The 25,115-nt window shown below is 45.8% G+C and overlaps 1 protein-coding gene and 1 non-coding gene across 3 annotated transcripts; both read right to left on the reverse strand.

Moving 5' to 3' along the window:
- Positions 1-62: 62 nt before the first annotated feature.
- Positions 63-25,114, reverse strand: ZSWIM3 (zinc finger SWIM-type containing 3). 2 transcript variants are annotated; one of them, XM_066237483.1, is made up of 2 exons: positions 24,805-25,114; positions 63-2,449 (listed from the first exon to the last, which is right to left on the reverse strand). In XM_066237483.1, the coding sequence occupies exons 1-2, from the start codon at positions 24,876-24,878 to the stop codon at positions 514-516; spliced, it is 2,010 nt and encodes a 669-aa protein (XP_066093580.1). In that variant the 5' UTR covers positions 24,879-25,114; the 3' UTR covers positions 63-513. The 2 variants fall into 2 exon arrangements, with proteins under 2 accessions (XP_066093580.1, XP_066093579.1); XM_066237482.1 differs by having other exon boundaries at positions 24,724-25,114.
- LOC136309840 (small nucleolar RNA SNORA51) lies at positions 23,354-23,485 on the reverse strand. The gene has a single exon (XR_010726471.1). It is a non-coding gene; the product is annotated as a small nucleolar RNA SNORA51 (small nucleolar RNA).
- Position 25,115: the final 1 nt, after the last annotated feature.

Genomic DNA, 25,115 nt, shown 5'->3' on the forward strand with positions numbered 1-25,115 from the left:
CAGCCCCCATTAGATTCCTTCCTATTCAAGCAACACACATTTCCCTTATTTTATTAGGAAAAAGACTTTAATATGAATAAAAATAGACACAAAGATTCTTTGGAAAGAGCAGCAACAGTCAAGGATCCCCCTCTTTCTTTTTGTCCCTGAAGACAAGCCCTTTTACCAGGTCCATTTTGGCTCACTCTATCCTGGGGCAGGACTCATCTCTGTAAAGTGAGTAAGATCTGATCTCAGGGATTAGGGGAGAAAGGGATGACCTTCCAAAATGGAGACAACTTTGGCCTTAATGAATGGGGTTTCCAAAGAATACCAAAAGTAGGGCAGAAAAGGGGGAGGGATTTAAAGAACTGTCACATAGTAGGGTTCCTCTTCTGCCTATTATAACAATCTTCCTAGCCTTTCCTAGGACCACATGGGTTGAAATGCTGACCCCTCGCATGTCCTGCCCACTGTGAGTTCTCAGACTTCCAGGGAGAGGAGTTTGTGGTCCAATGCACCAGACCAAGTGCTTCAGTCATGAATTGTGGCTCCAACAAGAGGGAATCCCTCCCCTTCCTCCTGCTTTCCCCAGAGAAAAGGGAGGTGGCCCACATCCTTGAAGTCCCCTGGCTGCTGAGTGGGCTTAGGTGGCTGGTAAGGGTCAGCCCAAATGTCCACAATCTTACGCAGGGTGGAAAAGCGCTCATCCAGCTCTGGCCCCTCGCTCTGCATTAGCAGGTTTGCTAGCTCCCTGGTTAGGTCCTGAATCATGTCCTTCCGTCCTTGCCTCCCAAGCTGGCCTGTGTTTGGGACCACAACTGGGTCCCGAAGCTCTCCACTGGGCCCAAAGAGATGCTGGTATTTCTTTTGCCACCGGCGGCAAACCATGGTCTCAACCACCGGCTTCTGGCTGGTGTGCAGCAGGGCCAAAATGTGCCGGCATGGCAGGTGGTACCATTGTTGAAATGAACAGCTGCAGCTAGAGCCGTCATTGCTGACTTGGTGTGATTCCTCTAGAAGCTGAACGTCCACTGAGGAGCCAGCAGTGTCTACCAGGTAAGTGGAGTTCTGCACCACCTCCCATTCATTGCAGCACAGCTTATAGGCCAGTTCGGAGCCACTGTGGTGCAAGGTGTCTAGCATGCCACCCTGGGAGGGCTGCACCTGTGGCTGCAGCTGCAGCTGCAGCTGCTGTAGGTATGGCTCTGTCTCTTTTACTGGGAGCCTGCTGAGGCTCCCTCCACAGATTCTAAAAGGCTTCTTGGACTTAGGTAGTATGCTTACTGGCCAGGTTCTCTTTAACCTGGGAGGAGCTATGGGCAAGTTCTTCACGCCTTTGGTATTAAATAAGTCTATGTAACCTACAAAGTGGAGGATGCAGTCCAGCAGGGACCGCTGTTCCCGAAAGAGGCTTGACACCTTGCTGGTGACAATGTCCAGGCTGTCCATGTAGGTGTTACACGCGTGCAGGCCCTTCCTGACATGCATGTACCACAGCAGTTCACAGGAGAACCAGTGGGCCTGCAGGAAGCTGAAGAGCTCCTCCTCTAGTAGGGTCTGGGACATCTGACAGAGATTCTGCACGCTGGCATCAGAGGTGACAAACACAGCCTCCCGCAGGGCTTCCTTCATGAGATTTTTAAAGGAGTGATTTGCTGCACTACGATGCAACTTCTTCTCCAAGAGCCGGGTGGTGTGGTAGACCGAAAGGAGGATGCGGGCAGCGGGGAGGAGCTCCTGCAGGAGGGCTTGGTGAGGGAAGGACGGGTCCACAAAGACCACCTTGATCTTGGGCCAATCTGGGTTGAACTCTGTGAAGATACTCAGCATCTTGGCTACAGATGTGGCTGTCTCGGCCTTGAGCACAGCAAAGTGTACCACTCGCCCCTCTCGTTCCTTGTTCTCTACCAAGAAAGAGTAGAGGATGTGGCCCTGGGAATGCTCTACCCGGTGCAGCAAAAGACTTTCTGGGAAGCGAATGAACAGGCTGCTCATCTTGCGGCTCTGAAAGCTAAGCCCGTCCACGTCTTGTCTGTTGTCATAACTGAGGGAGGCCATGGAACCCTCATCTAGCTCAAGAAAGTCCTTCATTACTTTTGCTATCTTGGCCAGGTCAGAAGGAGTGATAGCCTCCTGCTCTGGATTTGGGGCTGCTTGGACCTTATCTAAGCAAAATGATGGTTCAACCTGGGGCCTCTCAGCCTTGTTAAGGTTGTTCTTGAATGCGGGCTGCTCAGGCTCAGGTTTCTGCAGACGCATCGTCTTTTGAGATTTACCAGCAGCGTCTCCTCCAGAATCCGCAGTTTGGGTGTCACCATGTGTATGCTGGATGTTGAGCTCGCTGATAAACAGTCTGTCCAGTTTCTCATCGTACTGCAGGAGCAAGTACGCTGGGCATATGTCCGCCTCTGGTGTTCTCTTCCTGTTTGCCTGGGTCTGAACACAGGCAAATTTCACCTGCACGTATCTAGGGAAGATAGAGGTGACAATGAGAATGGTGCTGACCACCCCCTTTCTTTTATAAGATAAGGCCCTGTTGGGACTTACGGTGGCTGATATATTTTCTGGAGACCACAATGCAGTGTAGGATGTAGGGAAGGAAGAGTTATATTCGGTCTCCAATCCCAAAGTTAGTAGCTCTTTCTTCAAGATCCTAACTATAACTCCCTTCATTTTCATCCACAGCAGTTCTAAGCCCCAACTCCTTCCATTCACTCTCTGTTGCCCATCTCTAGCTGCCAACAATTCAATCCGAGGCAAGATACAAGGGAAAATAGATAAGAGGCAGAAGCAGAGTGCCTGGCTAATTCCTCACTGTTTAAAATGTCCCTGCCATTCCTGCCTTTTGGGAGCCATGGCTTCCTCCAGACAGCAAAGTGGCCCTCAGGGGCAAGGTTATGTCTGCCCCTCCTCTCTAGGGCAAAAGATTCAGTTCATCTTTTATTTAAGAAAAATGTCTACATCCTAAGAGATTTTTTTTTTAATTATTTATTTTTTACAGAGACAGAGAGTGAGTCAGAGAGAGGGATAGACAGACAGGAACAGAGAGAGATGAGAAGCATCAATCATTAGCCTTTCATTGCGTGTTGCAACACCCTAGTTGTTCATTGATTGCTTTCTCATATGTGCCTTCACCGCGGGCCTTCAGCAGACTGAGCAACCCCTTGCTGGAGCCAGCGACCTTGGGTCCAAGCTGGTGGGATTTTGCTCAAACCTGATGAGCCCGTGCTCAAGCCGGCGACCTCGGGGTCTCGAACCTGGGTCCTCAGCATCCCAGTCCGACGCTCTATCCACTGCGCCACCGCCTGGTCAGGCCATCCTAAGAGATTTTGAGAACCCCTGAGCTAGATAATCTTTAGGGTCCCTACTGCCTTTGCTATTCTAGGCAGAAAGTGAGGATTCAAAGGAGAAGGGTAATTAAATGGGTCATCTGCGCTCTCTCTCTTCCTATCACCATTCAACCTATGCTTCAAGGCCCAAATAAGGTTCAATCTCCAAGAAGCCTTTGTGGATGCCCTCAAGCCACAGTATTTATTTAAAATAACAGTCATAGCATTTATTTAAAATAAAAGGCTTAACAGATTCTCTAGAGAGCAGTATTACTAGTGTTTAAACAGTGGAGGCTGACTGCTGAATTTGAATCCTGGCTCCACCACTCAGAAGCTGTGTGACCTTGGGCAAGTCACTTCACCTCTCATCATAAAATGAAACTATCTTATTAGGGTTGCTATGAGAATTAAATAAGCCACATTTCATCAGCATTGACAAAATAAAATTTAAATCTCCCGTTGGAAACAACAACGGATTAAGATATAAAAATAAAATCACAGTAACACTAGTGCTGGATTTCCCTAAACCTCTGCTACCTAATTCCCTAATTTCCCATAATGAAAATGCATACTGTCCCAGCCGGTTAGCTCAGTCAGAGCGTTAGAGCGTCATCCCAAAACACCAAGGTTGCAGGTTTGATCCTATCAGGGCAGCACATATGGGAAGTGACAGCACAGCTAAGTGGAACAATAAATGAAAATGAACGCCCCCCTCAAAAAAACAACAACAATGAATGAAAGAAAAAGAGAAAAAAGGAAGAGAAAGAAAGAAAGAAAGAAAGAAAGAAAGAAAGAAAGAAAGAAAGAAAATGCATACCCCTCATACTTCGCTTCTAGAAAAAGGCAATTACAGGGGTCTTACTTCAGTATTGCAGGATTTTAAATATTATCTGTATTTCCCACAAAAACAGGAACTCTTGAAACTTGGGAAATGATAACTTTTTAAAAAGGATTCTTTTGTTGAAAAGATATATATATATTTTTTGTATTTTTTCTGAAGCTGGAAACGGGGAGAGACAGTCAGACAGGCTCCCGCATGCGCCCGACCGGGATAGACCCGGCACGCCCACCAGGGGCGATGCTCTGCCCCTCCAGGGCATCGCTCTGCGGCGACCAGAGTCACTCTAGCGCCTGGGGCAAAGGCCAAGGAGCCATCCCCAGCGCCCGGGCCATCTTCGCTCCAATGGAGCCCTAGCTTCGGGAGGGGAAGAGAGAGACAGAGAGGAAGGGGGGGGGTGGAGAAGCAAATGGGCACTTCTCCTATGTGCCCTGGCCGGGAATCAAACCTGGGTCCCCCGCACGCCAGGCCGACGCTCTACCACTGAGTCAACCGGCCAGGGCCTGAAAAGATATTTTGATACTGATGCTAGAAAAAGGGAGATTCTAGAACATCTGGAAGTTGGAATACAAACACGATTCTCTTGGGTTTGGCAGAATCTAGGCCAGGGGTCCCCAAACTTTTTACACAGGGGGCCAGTTCACTGTCCCTCAGACTGTTGGAGGGCTGGACTATAAAAAAAACTATGAACAAATCCCTATGCACACTGCACATATCTTATTTTAAAGTAAAAAAAACAAAACGCGAACAAATACAATATTTAAAATAAAGAACAAGTAAATTTAAATCAACAAACTGACCAGTATTTCAATGGGAACTATGCTCCTCTCACTGACCACCAATGAAAGAGGTGCTCCTTCCAGAAGTGCAGTGGGGGCCAGATAAATGGCCTCGGGGGGCCGCATGTGGCCCGCGGGCCGTAGTTTGGGGACCCCTGATCTAGGCCGTCTATGCAACCCTCCACATGAGGAGAATAAATCTTCTGTTGTCCCACCAGTTAAGCTTTTTGTGACTTTGACATCTCCCCAAGTTTCTCGTGTTGCTGCTTGTTAACACAGCTTTTAACTGTCTTCGCTCCTGATGGTTTAAGAAATGTTTATATGGTATCCCTCTTTGGATGTGAGTTTGAAACCAGAGTGGGGCCCTGACCGGTTGGCTCAGTGGTAGAGCGTCAGCCTGGCATGCAGGAGTCCCAGGTTCGACTCCCAACCACAGCACATAGGAGAAGCACCCATCTGCTTCTCCACCCCTCCCCCTCTCCTTCCTCTCTGTCTCTCTCTTCCCCTCCCACAGCCAAGGCTCCATTGGAGCAAAGTTGGCCCGGGCGCTGAGGATGGCTCTATGGCCTCTGCCTCAAGCGCTAGAATGGCTCTGGTTGCAATGGAGTGATGCCCCAGATGGGCAGAGCATCGCCCCCTGGTGGGCGTGCCGGGTGGATCCCGGTCAGGCGCATGCAGGAGTCTGATTGCCTCCCCATTTCCAACTTTAGAAAAATTAAAAAAAAAAAAAAAAAAAGAAACCAGAGTGATACTGAAATCCTACCTGATAGAATGGTCTAGACCAGTGGTAGTCAACCTGGTCCCTACTGCCCACTAGTGGGCATTCCAGCTTTCATGGTGGGCGGTAGCGAAGCAACCAAAGTACAAATAAAAAGATAGATTTAACTATAGTAAGTTGTTTTATAAAGATTTATTCTGCCAAACTTAGCAAAAATCCAACATAGAGTACTTGGTAAGTAATTATTATTATATGCTTTAACTTGCTGTAACTCTGCTTTATAAATTTTATAAAGTAAAGTTACTTTCCTACTTTATAAATCACCATTACTGTGGAACCAGTGGGCGGTTAGAAAATTTTACTACTAACAGAGATACAAAAGTGGGCAGTAGGTATAAAAATGTTGACTATTGCCTGACCAGGCGGTGGCGCAGTGGATAGAGTGTCGGACTGGGATGCAGAGGACCCAGGTTTGAGATCCCAAGGTTGCCAGCTTGAGCGTGGGCTCATCTGGTTTGAGCAAGGCTCACTAGTTTGGCACCAAGGTCGCTGGCTCGAGCAGGGGGTTACTCAGTCTGCTGAAGGCTCGCAGTCAAGGCACATAGGAGAGGGCAATCAATGAACAACTAAGGTGTCGCAATGAAAGACTGATGATTGACGCTTCTCGTCTCTCTCCGTTCCTGTCTGTCCCTATCTATCCCTCTCTCTGACTCTGTCTCTGTAAAAAAAAAAAAAAAAAAAAAAAAAAAAAAAAAAGTTGACTATCTCTGGTCTAGAACGAGAATTTTTAGTGGGCAACTCTTCCATTTTAATGTTTCTAAAGTTTTTAAGATAAACTTGGCACTGGAAAAGGGAGGAGGGAGAAAAGAATGTTTACTAAAGAGCAGTGTTTACTCTTCCCTTTTATAAGTGTGCGTTCCGGGTTGAATGAAGAGACCAGACAGACGGTAACAGCTGGGTCGACCAGCCAGCTGGGAATAGCCAGATTGAATAGCTAGCCAGTAACAGGTAAGTCAACCAGCCGACTGGCCCTGGCTGGGTAGCTCAGTTGGTAGAGCACTGTCCCAATAGGGGATATACAAGAATCAATCCATGAATACATAAAATAAGTAGAACAATAAATTGATGTTTTATTTTTCTCTCTTTCTCAGTCAATAAATTAAAAAAAATTAAAAGAGAGACTCGCAGGTTTTCTGTTGCCATGTTAAGCGTGGAGAGGGGACCTTGCCAACATGGTAACTGAAGCCATAGCAAGTGTGTCTCCATGGGGTTATCAGGCAGTCTTCAAGGGAAAGCTGAGGACGGAACGGGTTAGAGCTTGATCACACTGGAATTGATTACAAGGCGGAGACGCCGGCTGCGGTAAGCACCCAAAGGTAAGAATGCAGTTGCCTAACTTAGTGTTAACCTAGGTTTCTGGATTTGAAACTGACCTTTCCCTCACCTTACTCCACACACCTAAAATTATCCATTTTCTTAGCAGACGGAGGAGAAAAGAAAGAAAAAAGTCAAACACTCTACTTATGTCAGGTACAATCTTGTGGTGATATATTTTTGTCTGTTTTGTTTGTATTGCTCTTAAAAGTCCTTCTTCAGCATATTATTCGCTGTTGCATCTGTCTTCCTTGGGGGCTCTCAGTTCCAGATGCCACCCCAGTATCGTTACTGCTCTTATGTAAATGACGGGATGTGAGTGACCATTACAGTAAGGGCTTTTTGTAAAAAATTCAAAAAGTTTGCCTGACCTGTGATGGCACAGTGGAGAAAGCATCGACCTGGAAATGCTGAGGTCGCCGGTTCGAAGCCCTGGGCTTGCCTGGTCAAGGCACATTTGGGAGTTGATGCTTCCTGCTCCTCCCCTTCTCTCTCTCTCTCTCTCTCTCCTTTCTAAAATGAATAAAGTCTTAAAAATAAATAAATACATGTAAAAAAAATTCAAAAAGTTCAGAAAACACCCCAGGGACGTTGTATAGTTTATATAGTCTGGCTGTTTGGTATCTTGCTGTCAAGTATGTTTCTCAATCTGTATTCATCCATTCCATCAACAAATGTTAATTATAAAGCAAGCAAACAACAACAACAAAAGAATTAGATAAACCGTGGACCTGATACTTAGCCCAGAGCCTGGTTCAGCCTTTTATTTACGTTATAAAGCTGCCTGACCAGGCGGTGGCGCAGTGGATAGAGCTGAGGACCCAGGTTCAAGACCCAGAGGTCGCCAGCTTGAGCGCGGGCTCATCTGGTTTGAGCAAGGGGTCACTCGATCTGTTGTAGCCCCCCAGTCAAGGCACATGTAAGAAAGCAATCACTGAGAAACTACAGTGTCGCAACAAAGAATTGATGTTTCTCATCTCTCTCCCTTCCAGTCTGTCTGTTTCTCTCTCTGTCACACACACACACAAAAGCTGTTATCACACCTCTCAAGTCTTGTGACATTCACTTGGGTGTTTACGCAGTACATTCCAACTGGATGGGCTGTCTCCAAGTCGCAAAATTGAGTTATTCTTCAGTGTCTTCTAAGCACCTAACACAATCAATGCCTGCTAACCCTTTATCAAAGATCTCCTGGATAAATGACTCATGGACCACTGGTGGGTGGAATGGGTCATGTCCCTGCCTCATCAGAGGAAAAAAAATCTCAGCCCCTAGCATGACTGACGTGACACAGCCTGGACATCTCACCAACCACTTTCCAAACACCCTAATCCAGCTGGTTCTGTTTGCTCCCCCCATGGGGCAAGCTTAGAAAAACAGGATATGCCAGACTGCAATAACAGGGTGGAGGTGCCCAGGGCTGAAAAGGCACCTGTTGCATGCACAGCGCTGGGCCAGCAGCACCATCCCTAGCTCAGGGCCAGGAAGGGGCTGGCGCAGCCCTGTGGTATGCACGGCCCAACCAGGGAGGGATGACTGGTGTGGCCTCTGCCTCATTTCCCACCCCCTCGCCATTTTTTTTTTTTTTTAAGATTTAATGACTTTTAGAGAAAGGAAGAAAGGGGGGAGAGAGACAAAGAGAAAGTGGAAGGGGGTGGGGAGTAGCGGGAAGGATCAACTTGTAGTTGCTTCTTATATGTGCCCTGACCAGGCAAGCCCGGGGTTTCGAACTAGTGACCTCGGTGTTCCAGGTTGACACTTAATCCACTGTGCCACCACAGGTCAGGCACCATCTTATTTTTTTGTAGTTAAACTGTCTATAGCTTCCCATGTTCACTACTGTGCTGTCTCAGCTCTATGCCTTTGCTCATGTTTGTTTCTGTCCGGAATGCCCTGCCCACCTGTCTTTTTTTTAAATTGAATTTATTGGGGTGACATTGGTTTGTAAAACCATACAGGTTTCAAGTGTACAACTCAATAAAACATCATCTGCACACTGTGTCGTGCACCATTGCCCCAAGCAAAGTCTCTTTCTGTTCCCATCCCCCCCTTCGCCTACTCCCACTTAGCCCACCTGTCTTCATCTCAGCGCTTATTCTCGTTCAGGACTATGTGCAACCATCACCCTCCCTAGGAAGACTTCCCTAAGCCTTTAGATTGGGCCCTATCCTTCTGCTAGCTGAACATTCTAGTACAGCTCTAGTTCATCAAATTATATGGACTTTGTGTGTTCTTAGCGCTTGTGACGGTAGTCCAAAGAAAAGATATTGATGAGTGCCAACCATAAAGCTCTTTCTACTTTTCTTTCTTTTTCTTTTTTTTTTTTACAGGGACAGAGAGATAGAGAGAGGGATAGATAGGGACAGACAGACAGGAAGGGAGAGATGAGAAGCATCAATCATCAGTTTTTCGTTGTGACACTTTTAGGAATCCCCAAACTACGGCCCGTGGGCCGCATGAGGCCCCCTGAGGCCATTTATCCGGCCCCCCCGCCGCACTTCCGGAAGGGGCACCTCTTTCATTGGTGGTCAGTGAGAGGAGCACTGTATGTGGCGGCCCTCCAACGGTCTGAGAGACAGTGAACTGGCCCTCTGTGTAAAAAGTTTGGGGACCCCTGCTAGCTGTTCATTGATTGCTCTCCCACATGTGCCTTGACCATGGGCCTTCAGCAGACCAAGCAACCCCCTGCTGGAGCCAGCCACCCTGGGTCCAAGCTGGTGAGCCTTCCGCTCAAGCCAGATGAGCCCGTGCTCAAGCCAGCGACCTCCGGGTCTCAAACTTGGGTCCTCCGCATCCCAGTCCGACACTCCAACCACTGCGCCACTGCCTGGTCAGGCATCCTTCTACTTTTCTTGGTTCTATTAATGACTGCACCTTCCAGGGTAGAAACCTTGGCATTCTTTTTAATCCCTCATTCTCCACATACCTATGTTCAATATGTTAACAAGCCTTTTAATTCCTACCACTGCTACACGTATTAAAGATTATTATATGCCAGGCTACATGTAAGTCTCTGACATGCATGATTTTATACTATGAAAAGGATTCATTATCCAAAGTTTACAGATGGGGAAATAGGCTTAAAGAGGTTCTCAAGGGTGAGAAGCTGGGATTTAATGCTTCCACTAAAACTGAAGGATCTGGGATCTGAACTAAGCCTGCTTGGCTACTCTCTGCGTGGTTATCCACTATGTGGCCTGTTTTCTTTCAAAATATTTCTCCTTTCCACGAATTCTCTTTTTCCCCTCCTCACCTTGACCCTTAACATATTGGTTGCTCAGTTCAATGACTTCCTTAAGGATCTCTAAACATACTGTCCTGGCTGGCCTCGTGCTTTTCAAATGCAACGGGTACTAGGTTGAAGCCTGTTATTTTCTTCCTGCTTCCTTTAAGCTTTTATCTTTAAATCAAGCTAGAACTTAAATAAATTAAAGTACACATTCTTTTGTAAAAATTCTTTGAGCAGGCCCTGGCCGGTTGGCTCAGTGGTGGAGCGTCGGCCTGGTGTGTAGAAGTCCTGGGTTCGATTCCTGGCCAGGGCACACAGGAGAAGCGCCCATCTGCTTCTCCACCCCTCCCCCTCTCCTTCCTCTCTGTCTCTCTCTTCCCCTCCCGCAGCGAGGCTCCATTGGAGCAAAGATGGCCCGGGCGCTGGGATGGCTCCTTGGCCTCTGCCCCAGGCGCTAGAGTAGCTCTGGTCGCAACAGAGCGACACCCCGGAGGGGCAGAGCATCGCCCCCTGTGGGCAGAGCGTCGCCCCCTGGTGGGCGTGCCGGGTGGATCCCGGTCGGGCGCATGTGGGAGTCTGTCTGACTGTCTCTCTCCGTTTCCAGCTTCAGAAAAATACAAAAAAAAATTCTTTGAGCACTATAGTTATTTTCATCTGTACTTATTTCTGTCTCCCAGGTTAAATAAAGCCAAGACTCCCTTCAAGACAAGGATAGGGCCTGACCTGTGGTGGTGCAGTGGATAAAGCGTTGACTTGGACATGCTGAGGTCGCTGGTTCGAAATCCTGGGCTTGCCTGGTCAAGGCACATATGGGAGGGTGAAGCTTCCAGCTCCTCCCCCCTTCTCTCTCTCTCCCTCTCTCTCTCCTCTCTAAAAATGAATAAATAAAATAAAATATTAAAAAAAAAAAAGACAAGGATAGGGTTTTATACAGCCATCCTTTGGAATCTGCAGGGAATTGGTTCCAGGAACCCTGAGAATATACCCACAGATGCTCAAGTCCTTTACATAAAATGGCATAGTGTTTGTGTATCACCTACGCACATCCTCCACTTACTTTAAATCATCTCTAGATTACTTGTAATACCTAATGCAATGTAAATGCTATACAAATAGTTATACTGTATCATTTAGGGAATGACAAGAAAAAAAAGTCTGTACATGCTCAGTACAGACATAACACAACCCTCAACCATCATAGGCCTAACTACATAGGACATGTCAGCAACAACAGAACTTTTTTTCTAAACTGTAGTTGGCTGAATCCAGGGATGCAGAATCCCAGGATATGGTAGGCTGGCTGTACCTTTTATTTATCATTTATTTATTTTTGTTTTTACAATCTTTTTTTTTTTTTTTTAACAGAGACAGAGTGAGTCAGAGAGAGGGACAGGCAGACAGGAATGGAGAGGGATGAGAAGCATCAATCATTAGTTTTTTTGTTGCAACACCTTAGTTGTTCATTGCTTGCTTTCTCATATGTGCCTTGACCGGGGGCTACAGCAGGCTGAGTAACCCCTTGCTCGAGCCAGTGAGCTTGGGTCCAAGCTGGTGAGCTTTGCTCAAACCAGATGAGCCCGCGCTCAAGCTGGCGACCTTGGGGTCTCAAAAATGGGTCTTCCGCATCCCAGTCCGACGCTCTATCACTGAGAGAGAGAGAGATAGACAGACAGACAGGAAGGGAGAGAGATGAGAAGCATCAACACATAGTTGTGGCACCTTTAGTTGTTCATTGATTGCTTTCTCATATGTGCCTTGAACAGGGGGCTCCAGCCAAGCCAGTGACCCCTTGCTCAAGCCAGCGACCTTGGGCTCAAGCCAGCAACCTCTGGGCTCAAGTTAACAACCATGGGGTCATGTCTATGATCCCATGCTCTCGCTGGCGAGCCTGCACTCAAGCTGTCAACCATAGGGTTTTAAACCTGGGTCCTCAGTGTCCCAGGCTGACACTCTATTCACTGCGCCACCGCCTGGTCATGCTGATTGTACTTTTAAAAAAAATCTCCCTTAGTGCTTATATCTAAGAGTGCTCAAGCAAGATCTGGAGGAAGGAAGTCAGTGAGTCTTTCTCTTTCTTTCATTTTTATTTACTGATGAGAGTGAGAGAGAAACATCAATACATTGTTGTTCCACTTATTCATGCATTCACTGACTCTCTTATGTGCCTTGACCAGGCTTGGAACCTGCAACCTTGGCATGCTGGGACGACACACCAATCAACTGAGCAACCTGGCCAGGGCGTGCTGACTCTGTCCAATCTACTCTGTAGGTTTTTGTACTCCCCTACCTGCCTGTGTCCCCTGTGTACTCCCAGTGCCTGGCAGTGCACCAGGCAGACTAGGTACTCAAAACAAACATAGTAAATGACATTCATGAGTGTGTAACACAGAAAGTTCTTTCTATAATACAATTAGAATACTAGGCAGGTCATTGGGAAAGCTGATCAGATGACTTGGCTTCTAGTCCTATCACTAGTACTGTTACTAACTATATAACTTTGGACAAATTCCTTTGTTTAATTTCACATATTTACTGAGTCCAATTATGTACCAAACTCTGTATTAATTGCTCAGAAGGGTACAGACACGAATGAGATAGTCTCTACTCTCAGTCTTATGAACAGAAAAATTATTAATTAGATGGACAAAGGGGTCAAGATAGAGTGATTGATTAAATTGAGAAACAAGCAATATACTTATAATTGAACAGCATTCACTCTATGAGGATTGGGATAGATTAACTAAAGCTTTTGATGCATTTCATATAAGATTTGTATCCTTGTTATGTGGAAACTGCACCTGGAGCAATGAATAAAATTTTTTAATCAGTGTAAAGCCATTTTAGACAATATAACGAGTTAGGAACAAGACTCAGAGTCAGAAAATCTGATTTAAATTCCAGCTTTACCATATAGTTGTGTGAACTTGGATAAGTCACTTCACTTCCTTTAAGCCTCCAAATCCTAATCTACAAATATGGAAACAAAAAAGCGTACTGGTCTATGAATAAGCAGTACCTAATCCAAGAATAATCAGTACTACTAAAAGTAAATTCATTTAAAAGGCTTTGACAGGATCTGTTGGTTGCTACCCAATATCCTTGATCCCCCGACTGCCTTCCTAACAGAAGGCCATTCTTCCCCCACACGGCTAAGTGCTTCGGGCCTAGTCTAAGCCAATTAAAGTAATTTCACTAGGAATGGGCATGGAGGCTAGTCCAATTCTGGACAAAGAAATGTGATAGGAAATCTGCAGGAAACCAAGAAGGCCTTTCCTTCTGGATGTGACTCCTGTATTCGTGCCATGTGGGAAGCCATCCCGAGGGCAAAGCTGGGACCCGAGAATGGCAGAGTGGAGAGAAGCAGAAAGCCTGGGTCGCTGAAACAACCTCCTTTAAAGGTCCACTCACCTCTGGGCTTCTAAGAAATAAAGGCACTTTAAGTCAGGGTTTTCAGTTAACTGAAGCTAAAAACATCTCCTGAAACATCATTTCCTAGTAAATATGAGGGAAAAAAGATTTGAAATGGAACTTTATCTTTAAAAAAAGTGACTAAAATTATGATATTAATATATTTAACAAAATTTAAGTGATAATGGCGGCCACATGCCAATTCTTAAAATAACCAAAGAATGATTTAAGTGTCAACTGTTGCCTGACTAGGCGATGGCGCAGCGGATAGAGCGTAGGACTGGGATGCAGAGGACCCAGGTTTGAGACCCCGAGATCACCAGCTTGAGCGCAGGCTCATCTGGTTTGAGCAAAATCCCACCAGCTTGAACCCAAGGTCGCTGGCTCGAGCAAGGGGTTACTCGGTCTGCTGAAGTCCCGCGGTCAAGGCACATATGAGAAAGCAATCAATGAACAACTAAGGTACTGCAATGCACAATGAAAAACTAATGATTGATGCTTCTCATCTCTCTCCGTTCCTGTCTGTCTGTCCCTGTCTATCCCTCTCTCTGACTCACTCTCTGTCTCTGTAAAAAATAAATAAATAAATAAATAAAAAGTGTCGACTGTTGTTTTTTTTCCTTCCTGCTATATTTTTCCCTTCTGTTTCATTTATGCAATATGTAAAGGTTGGTTTTACCAAAATATCCTTGGGATTTATCACATTTCCCAAAAGCCTATTTTATTTTTTCTTTGCTCTGCAAATCCTTTGCTTTTCAAGTTCCTACATCATCATCCTTTCTTGATTTCTCTTTACGTATTAACTGGTGTGAAGCTGAGGGTGATGCAAGGACTTCACCAAGTCTTACAGCTCTCAGGGGATGTGTGATTTCGATTTGCAATCAGTTTTATTTGCATTGTATTATTCTGATGTTTATCATTAGGCAGAAACTACCAAAGATGTTGATGGGACTGGGAATAAACAGGAAGGAATGATTAAGTAATGACTCATTTTATAAATGGCCAGTGTATTAGCAAGGCTTTTGTGTTATGGTTTTTGCTTTCCTACGCAGCCTTGTGACTGTGGATACATGGACAATGAAAACTCAGATAACAGGGCTTATTTCAAAGGGTGTGATGAGGATTAAATAAAATAATGCCTGTAGAGTTCTTGGCAGTGCTTTGGGAATGCATTCCAAACCAGTGTTCAAAAGAGCCAGCTATTGACAAACAACAGTTGATGTCAACCTAAGAAGACCTAGAAATAACACAACTGAAAATCAATGTAACAGAACAGAGAACCCAGAAATAAACCCACACCGTTATGGACAATTGAGAGAGAGAGAGAGAGAGAGAGATTTTTTTTTTTTTTTCCCATTTTTCCAAAGCTGGAAACGGGGAGGCAGTCAGACAGACTCCCACATGCGCCCGACCGGGATCTACCCGGCACGCCCACCAGGGGGCGATGTTCTGCCCCTCTGGGGCGTGCTCTGTTGCATCCAGAGCCATTCCAGCGCCTGAGGCAGAGGCTACAGAGCCATCCCCAGCGCCCGGGCCATCTTTGCTCCAATGGAGCCTCAGCTGCGGGAGGGGAAGAGAGAGACAGAGAGGAAGGAGAGGGGGAGAAGTGGAGAAGCAGATGGATGCTTCTCCTGTGTGCCCTGGCCGGGAATCAAACCCGGGACTCCTGCACACCAGGCTGACGCTCTACCGCTGAGCCAACAGGCCAGGGCATGGACAATTGATATTTGACAAAGGAGATAAAAGCATACAATGAAGTAAAGATAATCTATTTAACAAATGGTATTGGGAAAATTGGACAGCTACCTGCAAAAAAATGAAACTAGAACACCAACTTACACCATTCACAAAAATAAACTTAAAATGGATAAAAGACTTAAATATAAGTCCTGAAACCATAAGCATCTTAGAAGAAAACAGGCAGTAAGCTCACTGACATGTCTCACAGCAATATATTTGCTGATTTATCTCCACGGGCAAGTGAAATAAAAGACAGGATAAACAAATGAGACTATACCAAACTAAAAAGTTTTTGTACAGCTATAGACAATATGAACAAAATAAAAAGACAAACCACACAATGGGAGAACATATTCGACAATACATCCGATAAGGGGTTAATAACCAAAATTTATAAAGAACTTGTAAAACTCAACACCAGGAAGACAAACAATCCAATAAAAAAAATGGGCAAAAGATGTTTGACCAGGCGGTGGTGCAGTGGATAGAGCATCGGACTGGGATGCAGAGGACCCAGGTTCGAGACCCCCAGGTCGCCAGCTTGAGCGCGAGCTCATCTGGTTTGAGCAAAAGCCCATCAGCTTGAACCCAAGGTCGCTGGCTCCAGCAAGGGGTTACTCAGTCTGCTGAAGGCCCACGGTTAAGGCACATATGAGAAAGCAATCAATGAACAACTAAGGTGTTGCAACGCGCAATGAAAACTAATGATTGATGCTTCTCATCTCTCTCCGTTCCTGTCTGTCTGTCCCTGTCTATCCCTCTCTCTGACTCACTCTGTCTCTGTAAAAAAAAAAAAAAAAAAAAAAAAAGGGCAAAAGAAATGAATAGACACTTCTCCAAAGAGGACATACAGATGGCCAATAGACAGATGAAAAAATGTTCAACATCACAAATCATTAGAGAAATGCAAATTAAAACCACAATTAGCCTGACCAGGCAGTGGCGCAGTGGATAGAGCGTCAGACTGGGATGCAGAGGACTCAGGTTCGAGACCCCGAGGTCACCAACTTGAGTGCGGGCTCATCTGGTTTGAGCAAAACTCCACCAGCTTGAGCCCAAGATCGCTGGCTCCAGCAAGGGGTTACTTGGTCTGCTGAAGGCCCGCGGTCAAGGCACATATGAGAAAGCAATCAATGAACAACTAAGGTGTTGCAACGCGCAATGAAAACTAATGATTAATGCTTCTCATCTCTCTCCGTTCCTGTCTGTCTGTCCCTGTCTATCCCTCTCTCTGACTCTCTCTCTGCCTCTGTAAAAAATTAAAAAAAATTAAAACCACAATGAGATACTACCTCACACCAGTCAGATGGCGCTCATTAACAAAACAACACACGATAGGTGCTAGCGAGGATGTGGAGAAAGGGGAACCCTCCTGCACTGCTGGTGGGAATGCAGACTGGTGTAGCCACTGTGGAAAACAGTATGGAGATTACTCAAAAAATTAAAAATGGAACTGCCTTTTGACCCAGCCATCCCACTTTTAGGAATACAGTGTGTCTGTAAAGTCATGGTGCACTTTTGACTGGTCACAGAAAAGCAACAAAAGATGATAGAAATGTGAAATCTGCACCAAATAAAAGGAAAACTCTCCCAATTTCATACCTTTTCAGAGCAGTTCGATGTGGGCTCAGGCACAGATTTTTTAGGGCTCCTTAGGTAGCTATCCCGTATAGACTCTACAGACTCGTCACTGACTGATGGCCTACCAGAGCGGGGTTTCTCCACCAAACTGCCGGTTTCCTTCAACTGCTTATCCGCCGAGTAATGTTATTCCTATGTGGTGGCGCTTCATTATAAACGCGCCGATAGTCACATTGCACTTTGGTCATGGATTCAAATTTAGCGAGCCACAGAACACACTGAACTTTCCTCTGTACTGTCCACATCTCGACTGGCATGGCCGTGGGCTGCTCCGCTGTATACACATTATTACGTTATCATCTGCGCATGCGCACATGCTGCCACATATCCTACAGAAACTGGGAGGGCTTTCCTTTTATTTGGTGAAGATTTTACATTTCTATCGTCTTTTTTTTTTTTTTTTTTGTATTTTTCTGAAGCTGGAAACGGGGAGGCAGTCAGACTCCCGCATGCGCCCGACCAGGATCCACCCAGCACGCCCACCAGGGGGCGATGCTCTGCCCATCCGGGGCGTCACTCTGTTGCGACCAGAGCCACTCTAGCGCCTGAGGCAAAGGCCATGGAGCCATCCTCAGCACCCGGGCCAACTTTGCTCCAATGGAGCCTTGGCTGCGGGAGGGGAAGAGAGAGACAGAGAGGAAGGAGAGGGGGAGGGGTGGAGAAGCAGATGGGCGCTTCTCCTGTGTGCCCTGGCCAGGAATCGAACCCAGAACTTCCACATGCCAGGCCAACGCTCTACCACTGAGCCAACCGACCACGGCCTCTATCATCTTTTGTTGCTTTCCTGTGACCAGTCAAAAGTGCACCATGACTTTATGGACACACTGTAATATCCCAAGAACACAGTATCACTGCCTGACCAGGTGGTGGCGCAGTGGAAAAAGCATCGAACCGGGATGTGGAGGACCCAGGTTTGAGACCCCGAGGTTGCCAGCTTGGGTGTGGGCTCATCTGGTTTGAGCAAGGCTCACCAGCTTGAGCCTAAGGTCGCTGGCTCGAGCAGGGGGTCATTCAGTCTGCTGTAGCCCCTGGTCAGGGTACATATGAGAGATCAATCAATGAACAACTAAGGAACTGCAACAAAAAATTGATGTTTCTTGTCCCTCTCCCTTTCTGTCTGTCTGTCCCTGTCTCTCTCTTGTCTCTGCCACAAAAAAAAAAAAAGAAGACCGTATCACTGATTCAAAAAAAGAAATGCACCCCCATGTTTACGGCAGCATTGTTCACAATAGTGAAGATTTGGAAACAGCCCAAGTGTCCATCAGTGGACGAGTGGATTAAAAAGCAACCGTACATATACACATGGAATATTATGGGGCCATGAAAAAAGAAGAAAATCTTACCTTTTGCGACAACATGGATGGACCTGGAAACTATTATGTTGAGTGAAATAAGCCAGGCAGAGAAAGAAAAATATCATATGACCTCACTCATTTGAGGAATCCAAGAAACAGTGTGAACTGAGGAATGGAATTGAGACAGAGGAAGGATCAAAGGGACCAGAGGAAAAAAGGACAGAGGGAAAGGGGATGATAGGATGGGATAAACTGAAGGGAAGGGGGGAGGGCGCTGTTGGGAGGGGGCCAAGGGAGCTGTTGAGGGGAATAAGGGGGGATGCATTCGGGGCAACACTAGAATCTATGTAAACACAATTAATTATATATATATATAAAAAAAGGAAAAAAAAGAGCCAGCTTTAAACTGAATAGCAATGGAGAGACATCAGAATACCTCACGGACTGTTTGAAGAATATCAATTCCCACAAACACATACAAAACCCCCCACAACAGCGACCTTGGGCTCCAGCCAGAGACCTTTGGGCGACTTGGGATCATGTTGACTATCCCACACTCAAGCTAGTGACCCTGCACTCAAGCAGACAAAGCCTGTGGTAAAGCTGGCAACCTCAGAGTTTCGAACCAGGGACCTCAGCATTCCAGGATGATGGTCCATCCACTGTGTCACCACTAGTCAGACTATGTTAAAGTATTAACATGAATCCTTATTATTAAAATTATCTTGCCTGTAGTATGCAAATCTGGTTGCAAAGAACGTTGCACTCTCCTAAACTATCTCCTAAAAACGTTTCCCCCACCCTCCACACACTTTCACAAGAGATGTGCTCATTTCACACATCCATATACCACTTAAAAAGCCCAACACACAAAAAAAATAAAATAAAAAAAAAAAAAAAAAAAAAAAGCCCAACACAGTGCACTCTGCTCAAAGCCAGTGTGCAAGAATTTTCTTCCTCTTTTTTTAAATTGAGAGGTGGGGAGGCAGAGACAGACTCGTGTGTGCCCTGATCGGGATCTACCCAGCAAGCTCCCTACCAGGTGATGCTCTGCCCATCGGGGCCACTGCTCCGTTGCTCAGCAACCAAGCTATTATAGCACCTGGGGTGAGGCCATGGAGCCATCCTCAATGCCCAGGGCCGACTTTGCTCAAACCATTGAGCCAATGCTATGGGAAGAGAGAGAGAGAGAGATATGGGGGGAGGGGTAGAGAAGCAGCGGGTTGCTTCTCCTGTGTACCCTGACCAGGAATCAAACCCAGGACTTTCACACACCAGGCTGACACTCTACCACTGAGCCAAATGGTCAGGGCCACAGGAATATTTTTTACAATATCCCAATAAATAGTCAATCTGTCTCTGTTAAAGGCCTGGGCTGCTCATGAATTCATCATTTCCTCATAAACAGCTCAGACAAAACTGTCCTCAAGGATAGAGACCACAATTTACTGATTGTTATACCCAGCTCAACACCTGGGGATAAACATTTCACCTCTTATTAGAACAGCAATTTTCATCCAGTGTGTTACAAGAGTTTTTAAAACATACAATACCTGACTCTTTAATCAGGGGCACTGACCTCTTCTCTTAAGATTGTCAAATAAAAAAATGATAACAGCCAATACAACAGCTGTCTGGTGTGAATGACTCAAAATATACCTATATATTTTTGTCACATCAGCAAAAAACATATTTTTTTGTGGTGTGCCGCAGAATTTCAGTAATTAGTTTATGTGTGCCGTGAGATGAGAAAGGTTGAAGATAACTGTACTTGAAGTTTGTTGAATGAATTAATAAACAAGAGGAATTAAAAAGCTGTTAGAACCTATTGGTTAATTAGGGCAGTTACGAGCTCTGGCAATAAGCAGGCCGGGTCTGACCTCCACTTGTAACACCTACGTGCTTTCTTTGAGTTTCTCGATGTCCTACTCCCTGCTCCAACGTGTCAACTCTCGTCCACCCATTTCTTTTCTCCTGGCTGTAACTGTGCCAAATTCAGATTTCCTTTGCTCAAAAGCAGGTGATTTTTAAGGCGAGGGAGTTTTTTGTCCTAGGTTCTCTTATTATTTTCCTCTTCCAAGGCTTAAAAACCTTACTCCCTGCTCCTGGCCCCACTTCAGTGTGTCCTCCTTTCCTACCTTTTGCTCAAGCAAATGCAGCTCAGAAACTCTGAGCCTCACGGAAAGCAGAGAGGTAGAAACTATTAGTCCTCTTAACATTTCACTTCTCTTGGTTCTGTTTCCCATCTGCATAATATTACAAGAGCAGTTAATATTTTTTTAATTTTTATTTTTTATTTATTCATTTTAGAAAGGAGAGAGAGAGGAGGAGAGAGAGAGAGGAGAGAGAGAAGGGGGGGAGGAGCAGGAAGCATCAACTCCCATATGTGCCTTGACCAGGCAAGCCCAGGGTTTCGAACCAGTGACCTCAGCATTTCCAGGTTGACTCTTTATCCACTGCGCCACCACAGGTCAGGCCAAGAGCAGTTAATATTTATGAAACATATATATTCTATGCACTAGGCCCTGTGGTAAGCATGTTACACGTATTGACTCATAACTGTTATAACATAACCCACCTCTGACAAGGTTATTCTGAGGACCAAGTCAGATGATGAAGGTGAATGTACGTTGTAAACTATTTCTGCAAAATGTCAGGGATGTCTTTTTTTGCCCCCTAATCTAGAGCCTGTGCTGGTATCAAGTGTCAACAGCACCCCCACCCTACCCACCAGATTAACATTCCCTGTTGTTTCTTCAACCAGCGTCCCAGACTCTTCCTTTGCAGCACTTACTACTATTTTAAGAAAATATTATTTCTGTGATTAAAGTTTAATAGTTGTCTCCCTGACTAGAGGGGAGACCGATCTTTCTCGACACAATCTCCAGGTACTAGCATGGAGCAAGTTTTCAGTTAACAATTGTTAAATCAGCCTGACCAGGCGGTGGCGCAGTGGATAGAGCGTCAGACTGGGATGCGAAAGACCCAGGTTCAAGACCCTGAGGTCTCCAGCTTGAGCCCAGCTCATCTGGTTTGAGCAAAAGCTCACCAGCTTGAGCCCAAGGTCGCTAGCTCGAGGAAGGGGTTACTCAGTCTGCTGAAGGCCCACGGTCAAGGCACATATGAGAAAGCAATCATTGAACAACTAAGGTGTTGCAACACGCAATGAAAAACTAATGATTGATGCTTCTCATCTCTCCGTTCCTGTCTGTCTGTCCCTGTCTATCCCCCTCTCTGACTCTCTGTCTCTGTAAAAACAAACAAACAAACAAACAAACAAAAAAACCAATTGTTAAATCAGTGAATGGAACTGCTCATACAATGGAATAAGTGATGAGGAGTCATCTCCAAACTACACCGGTAAGTGAGAAAAGCAAGGATGCAGTCACTTGTGTGGAAGGAAAGAAAAGATGCATACATATTTACAGGACACACTGTTCAGGCTCAGTATATCTAGGAAAGTGACAGTAGTTGCCTCTAGATACACAGTAGGCGGGATGCTTTTAAACCTTTGGTAGCCTGCCCAGGCAGTGGCGCAGTGGATAGAGCGTCCGACTGGGATGCGGAGGACCCAGGTTCAAGACCCCGAGCTCGCCAGCTTGAGTGTGGGCTCATCTGGTTTGAGCAAAAATTCACCAGCTTGGACCCAAGGTCGCTGGCTCAAGCAAGGGGTTACTCGGTCTGCTGAAGGCCTATGGTCAAGGCACATATGAGAAAGCAATCAATGAACAACTAAGGTGTTGCAATGTGCAACGAAAAACTAATGATTGATGCTTCTCATCTCTCCATTCCTGTCTGTCTGTCTGTGTCTATCCCTCACTTTGACTCTCTGTAAAAAAATAAAATAAAATAAAAATAATTAAACCTTTTGGTAAGTTTGAGAAAAAAAAATTTTTTTTTACAGTAAATGACTATTCAGGGTGTGGCAAAAGTAGGTTTACAGTTGTTCCTTTGGAAAGGAACAGTCACATTTAGCTAAAAGTTTTCCACAAGAGGTCCAAAATGACATCAGCTTGCACAAGAATATTTAGCAGTTATTTCTAAACATAAGCCGTTTGGGGGGCCACTATACTGTTACTTCTTACCTATTATTGCTTGGATTGCGTCTAAAACAGGTTTCTTTGAATATTAAAACTGAATTTAGCCTGACCAGGCGGTGGCGCAATGGATAGAGTGTCGGACTGGGATGCAGAGGACCCAGTTTCGAGACCCCGAGGTCGCCAGCTTGATTGCGATCTCATCTGGTTTGAGCAAAGCTCACCAGCTTGGACTCAAGGTCACTGGCTGGAGCAACGGGTTACTCGGTCTGCTGAAGGCCCATGGTCAAGGCACATATGAGAAAGCAATCAATGAACAACTAAAGTGCCACAATGAAAAACTGATGATTGATGCTTCTCATCTCTCTCTGTTTCTGTCTGTCTGTCCCTATCTATCCCTCTCTGTGACCCTCTCTGTCTCTGTAAAAAGAAAACAAAAAACAAAACAAAACTGAATTTAAAGAAAAATGTTAAGTAAATTGTAGTACAGGATAAACAGCACTGAGATGAGTGTACAAAATTACTGACATTAGAGGGAAAGTGAGCTAAGAGAAGTGAATGGGTAAGGTTGTTCTAACCAGTGGACATGATAGGTGCAAGAACCAGGAAGCTGTGGGCTTGGGACAGGGGCCGAGTACGGAGTCGACACAATGGGAATGGAAACACAGCTCAAGATGGAGAGGTTGGAAAGGGTCAGAGGGTCTGGTGAGCCAGGTTAAACAACTTCATCCTGAGGGCAACGGGAGGCTACTGCACTTATCTGACCTAGACTGTAAGCATCTTGAGAGCAGGGCCTTTTTTGTGTTATTCTGTTTGGAAAGATGCTACTGGCATAGGATAAAGTCCAAACACCTCACAATGAATGGTACCTAATGGCTCTTCAGGTAGGCTGCTACTGACTTCATCTCCTGCCAAGCATGGCATCTAACCCTGTTTCTCAAATACGTCACCTTCTTTCCCATAGCTGTACCTTTCTCCCCAGTCCATGTGCTCCCATTCACAATACAGACCAGGCAGAGGGCCTGGGCTGAAGTATACATGGGGTGGGTTTACTATGCCTCCTCTTTCTGCATGGTCAGTGTAAGAACCAAGCCTGTGGTAAGCACCAGGAGGCCACATATCTGCACCTCTGCTGCACAGCTCCTTCTCATCAAACTCCTCCATGCTACTTGACAATTAACCATTGAATTGCTATGCTAACCCTTTACATTCATTCATGGCCCCATAGAAACCTTTACTTCCAGCATGGAGCCTTTCTCTACTTCCCAGGTGTCTGATACTTCCTCTGCACATCTTTTCTAAGTTTACTGGAGTCCAACTCTATGCCATCTCAGGCTTTTTAAGGGTAGGTTGGTTTCTTATTCATCTTTGTTATCTGTACCCAGCATAGTACTGAGCTTCAGAGCAGGGGAAAGAACATAACCTGCCTTCCTAGATGGGTGCTTTGGCCAAACACCTCAACCCACAGGTCTTGGAGGTATTTGACCCTGAGGTTGGCCCACATGGTATGTTCAAACTTGATTTTCAATTTGGAAAAAGTGGACAAATTCACATAAAACCTGGATTTCTGACTTGTTTTGGAGATTTCTTTTCACCTGGCAGCTGGAGTTAATTAGATGGGCTCAGCTCCCTATATTACTCCATTTACACTTCTGTTGTTCCTAGCACAAGGATCTGGTGTTGGTTGTTAATTTCATCATTCTTTTTCTTATAGGAAAATTAAAAGTAAAAATTCTTACCCTGGGTTGTTTCACTGGCACCTGGCATGCATTTGAGTTTTCAACTCTCTGAGCCTGTTTTCTCATCTGCCAAAGGGGAGAAATAACATCTACCTACAATTCTCAATTCAGCCCTGTGGGGTAAAGCATGCCTGCACCAGAGAACGCCGCTTCGGACGCGGTAGGTGTTTGAAAAAATTGTTCATCTCAGGAGCTCAGACAGTGTTTTAAAGCCGAATGAACGAACGAAGGAACTGAACTAACCAACAACTAACCCCGTTACTGCTTTGTGAAGAGGAGACTGACGAAGGAAACTATCACCAAGGCATTTTTATCTATTTGTGAAGGCCATACTTTTGTGTCTAGGACACTGCAGGTGCTCAGAAAATGGGACAAATCGCAATTATTATGAATTCCAGAAAAGCTTGCAGGAGTGAGTGAAGGTGAAGTGGGTGGCCAAAAACTGACGCTGGTGGAGGTTTTGCTCTCTTTTCACCAGGCACCCAGCAGGTGCTTCATGATGAGTACCTGCGGAATGCTCACAGAAACTAGGGCCCAATTGTACTCCCTCCTCCTCCAGGCAGCCCTCCACGGGACTGTCCGGCTTTCTCCCCACCCTCCTGCCCCGCCCTTACAGGATGTCTTCACGGATGGAGGTGCCATGGTTGAGGTTGTGGAAGCGGACAGAGACGCGGTCCCTGAGAATGAAGGAGCACCTGTTCTCTTTTTTGTAGACGCTGAAGCACTTCTTGAAGTCCTCATAGGTCTTGAAGCATCTGCCCAGCTCCATGGCTGCTCCCTCAGCCCACGCGAGGGGCTGCCCCTAAAACCAATACTATGGGTCAAAGGTCAAACTATGAGGGTTTACAGGTTGGCGTGGGCCCAAAACGCCTTTAGGTGGCCTGCTGCAGAGCTCAAGAGAAGCCCTCCACCTTACAGCTTAAAGGGCTGGAAACGTGTTCGCTATCTGATAGAGAAGATGGCGCTCAGTCTTAATCGCGCCCTTGGGCTCCGCCCCTCAAGTAAT

This window comes from Saccopteryx bilineata, chromosome 6 (genome assembly GCF_036850765.1).
Source record: "Saccopteryx bilineata isolate mSacBil1 chromosome 6, mSacBil1_pri_phased_curated, whole genome shotgun sequence".
In the NCBI taxonomy this organism is placed as follows: Eukaryota; Metazoa; Chordata; class Mammalia; order Chiroptera; family Emballonuridae; genus Saccopteryx; species Saccopteryx bilineata.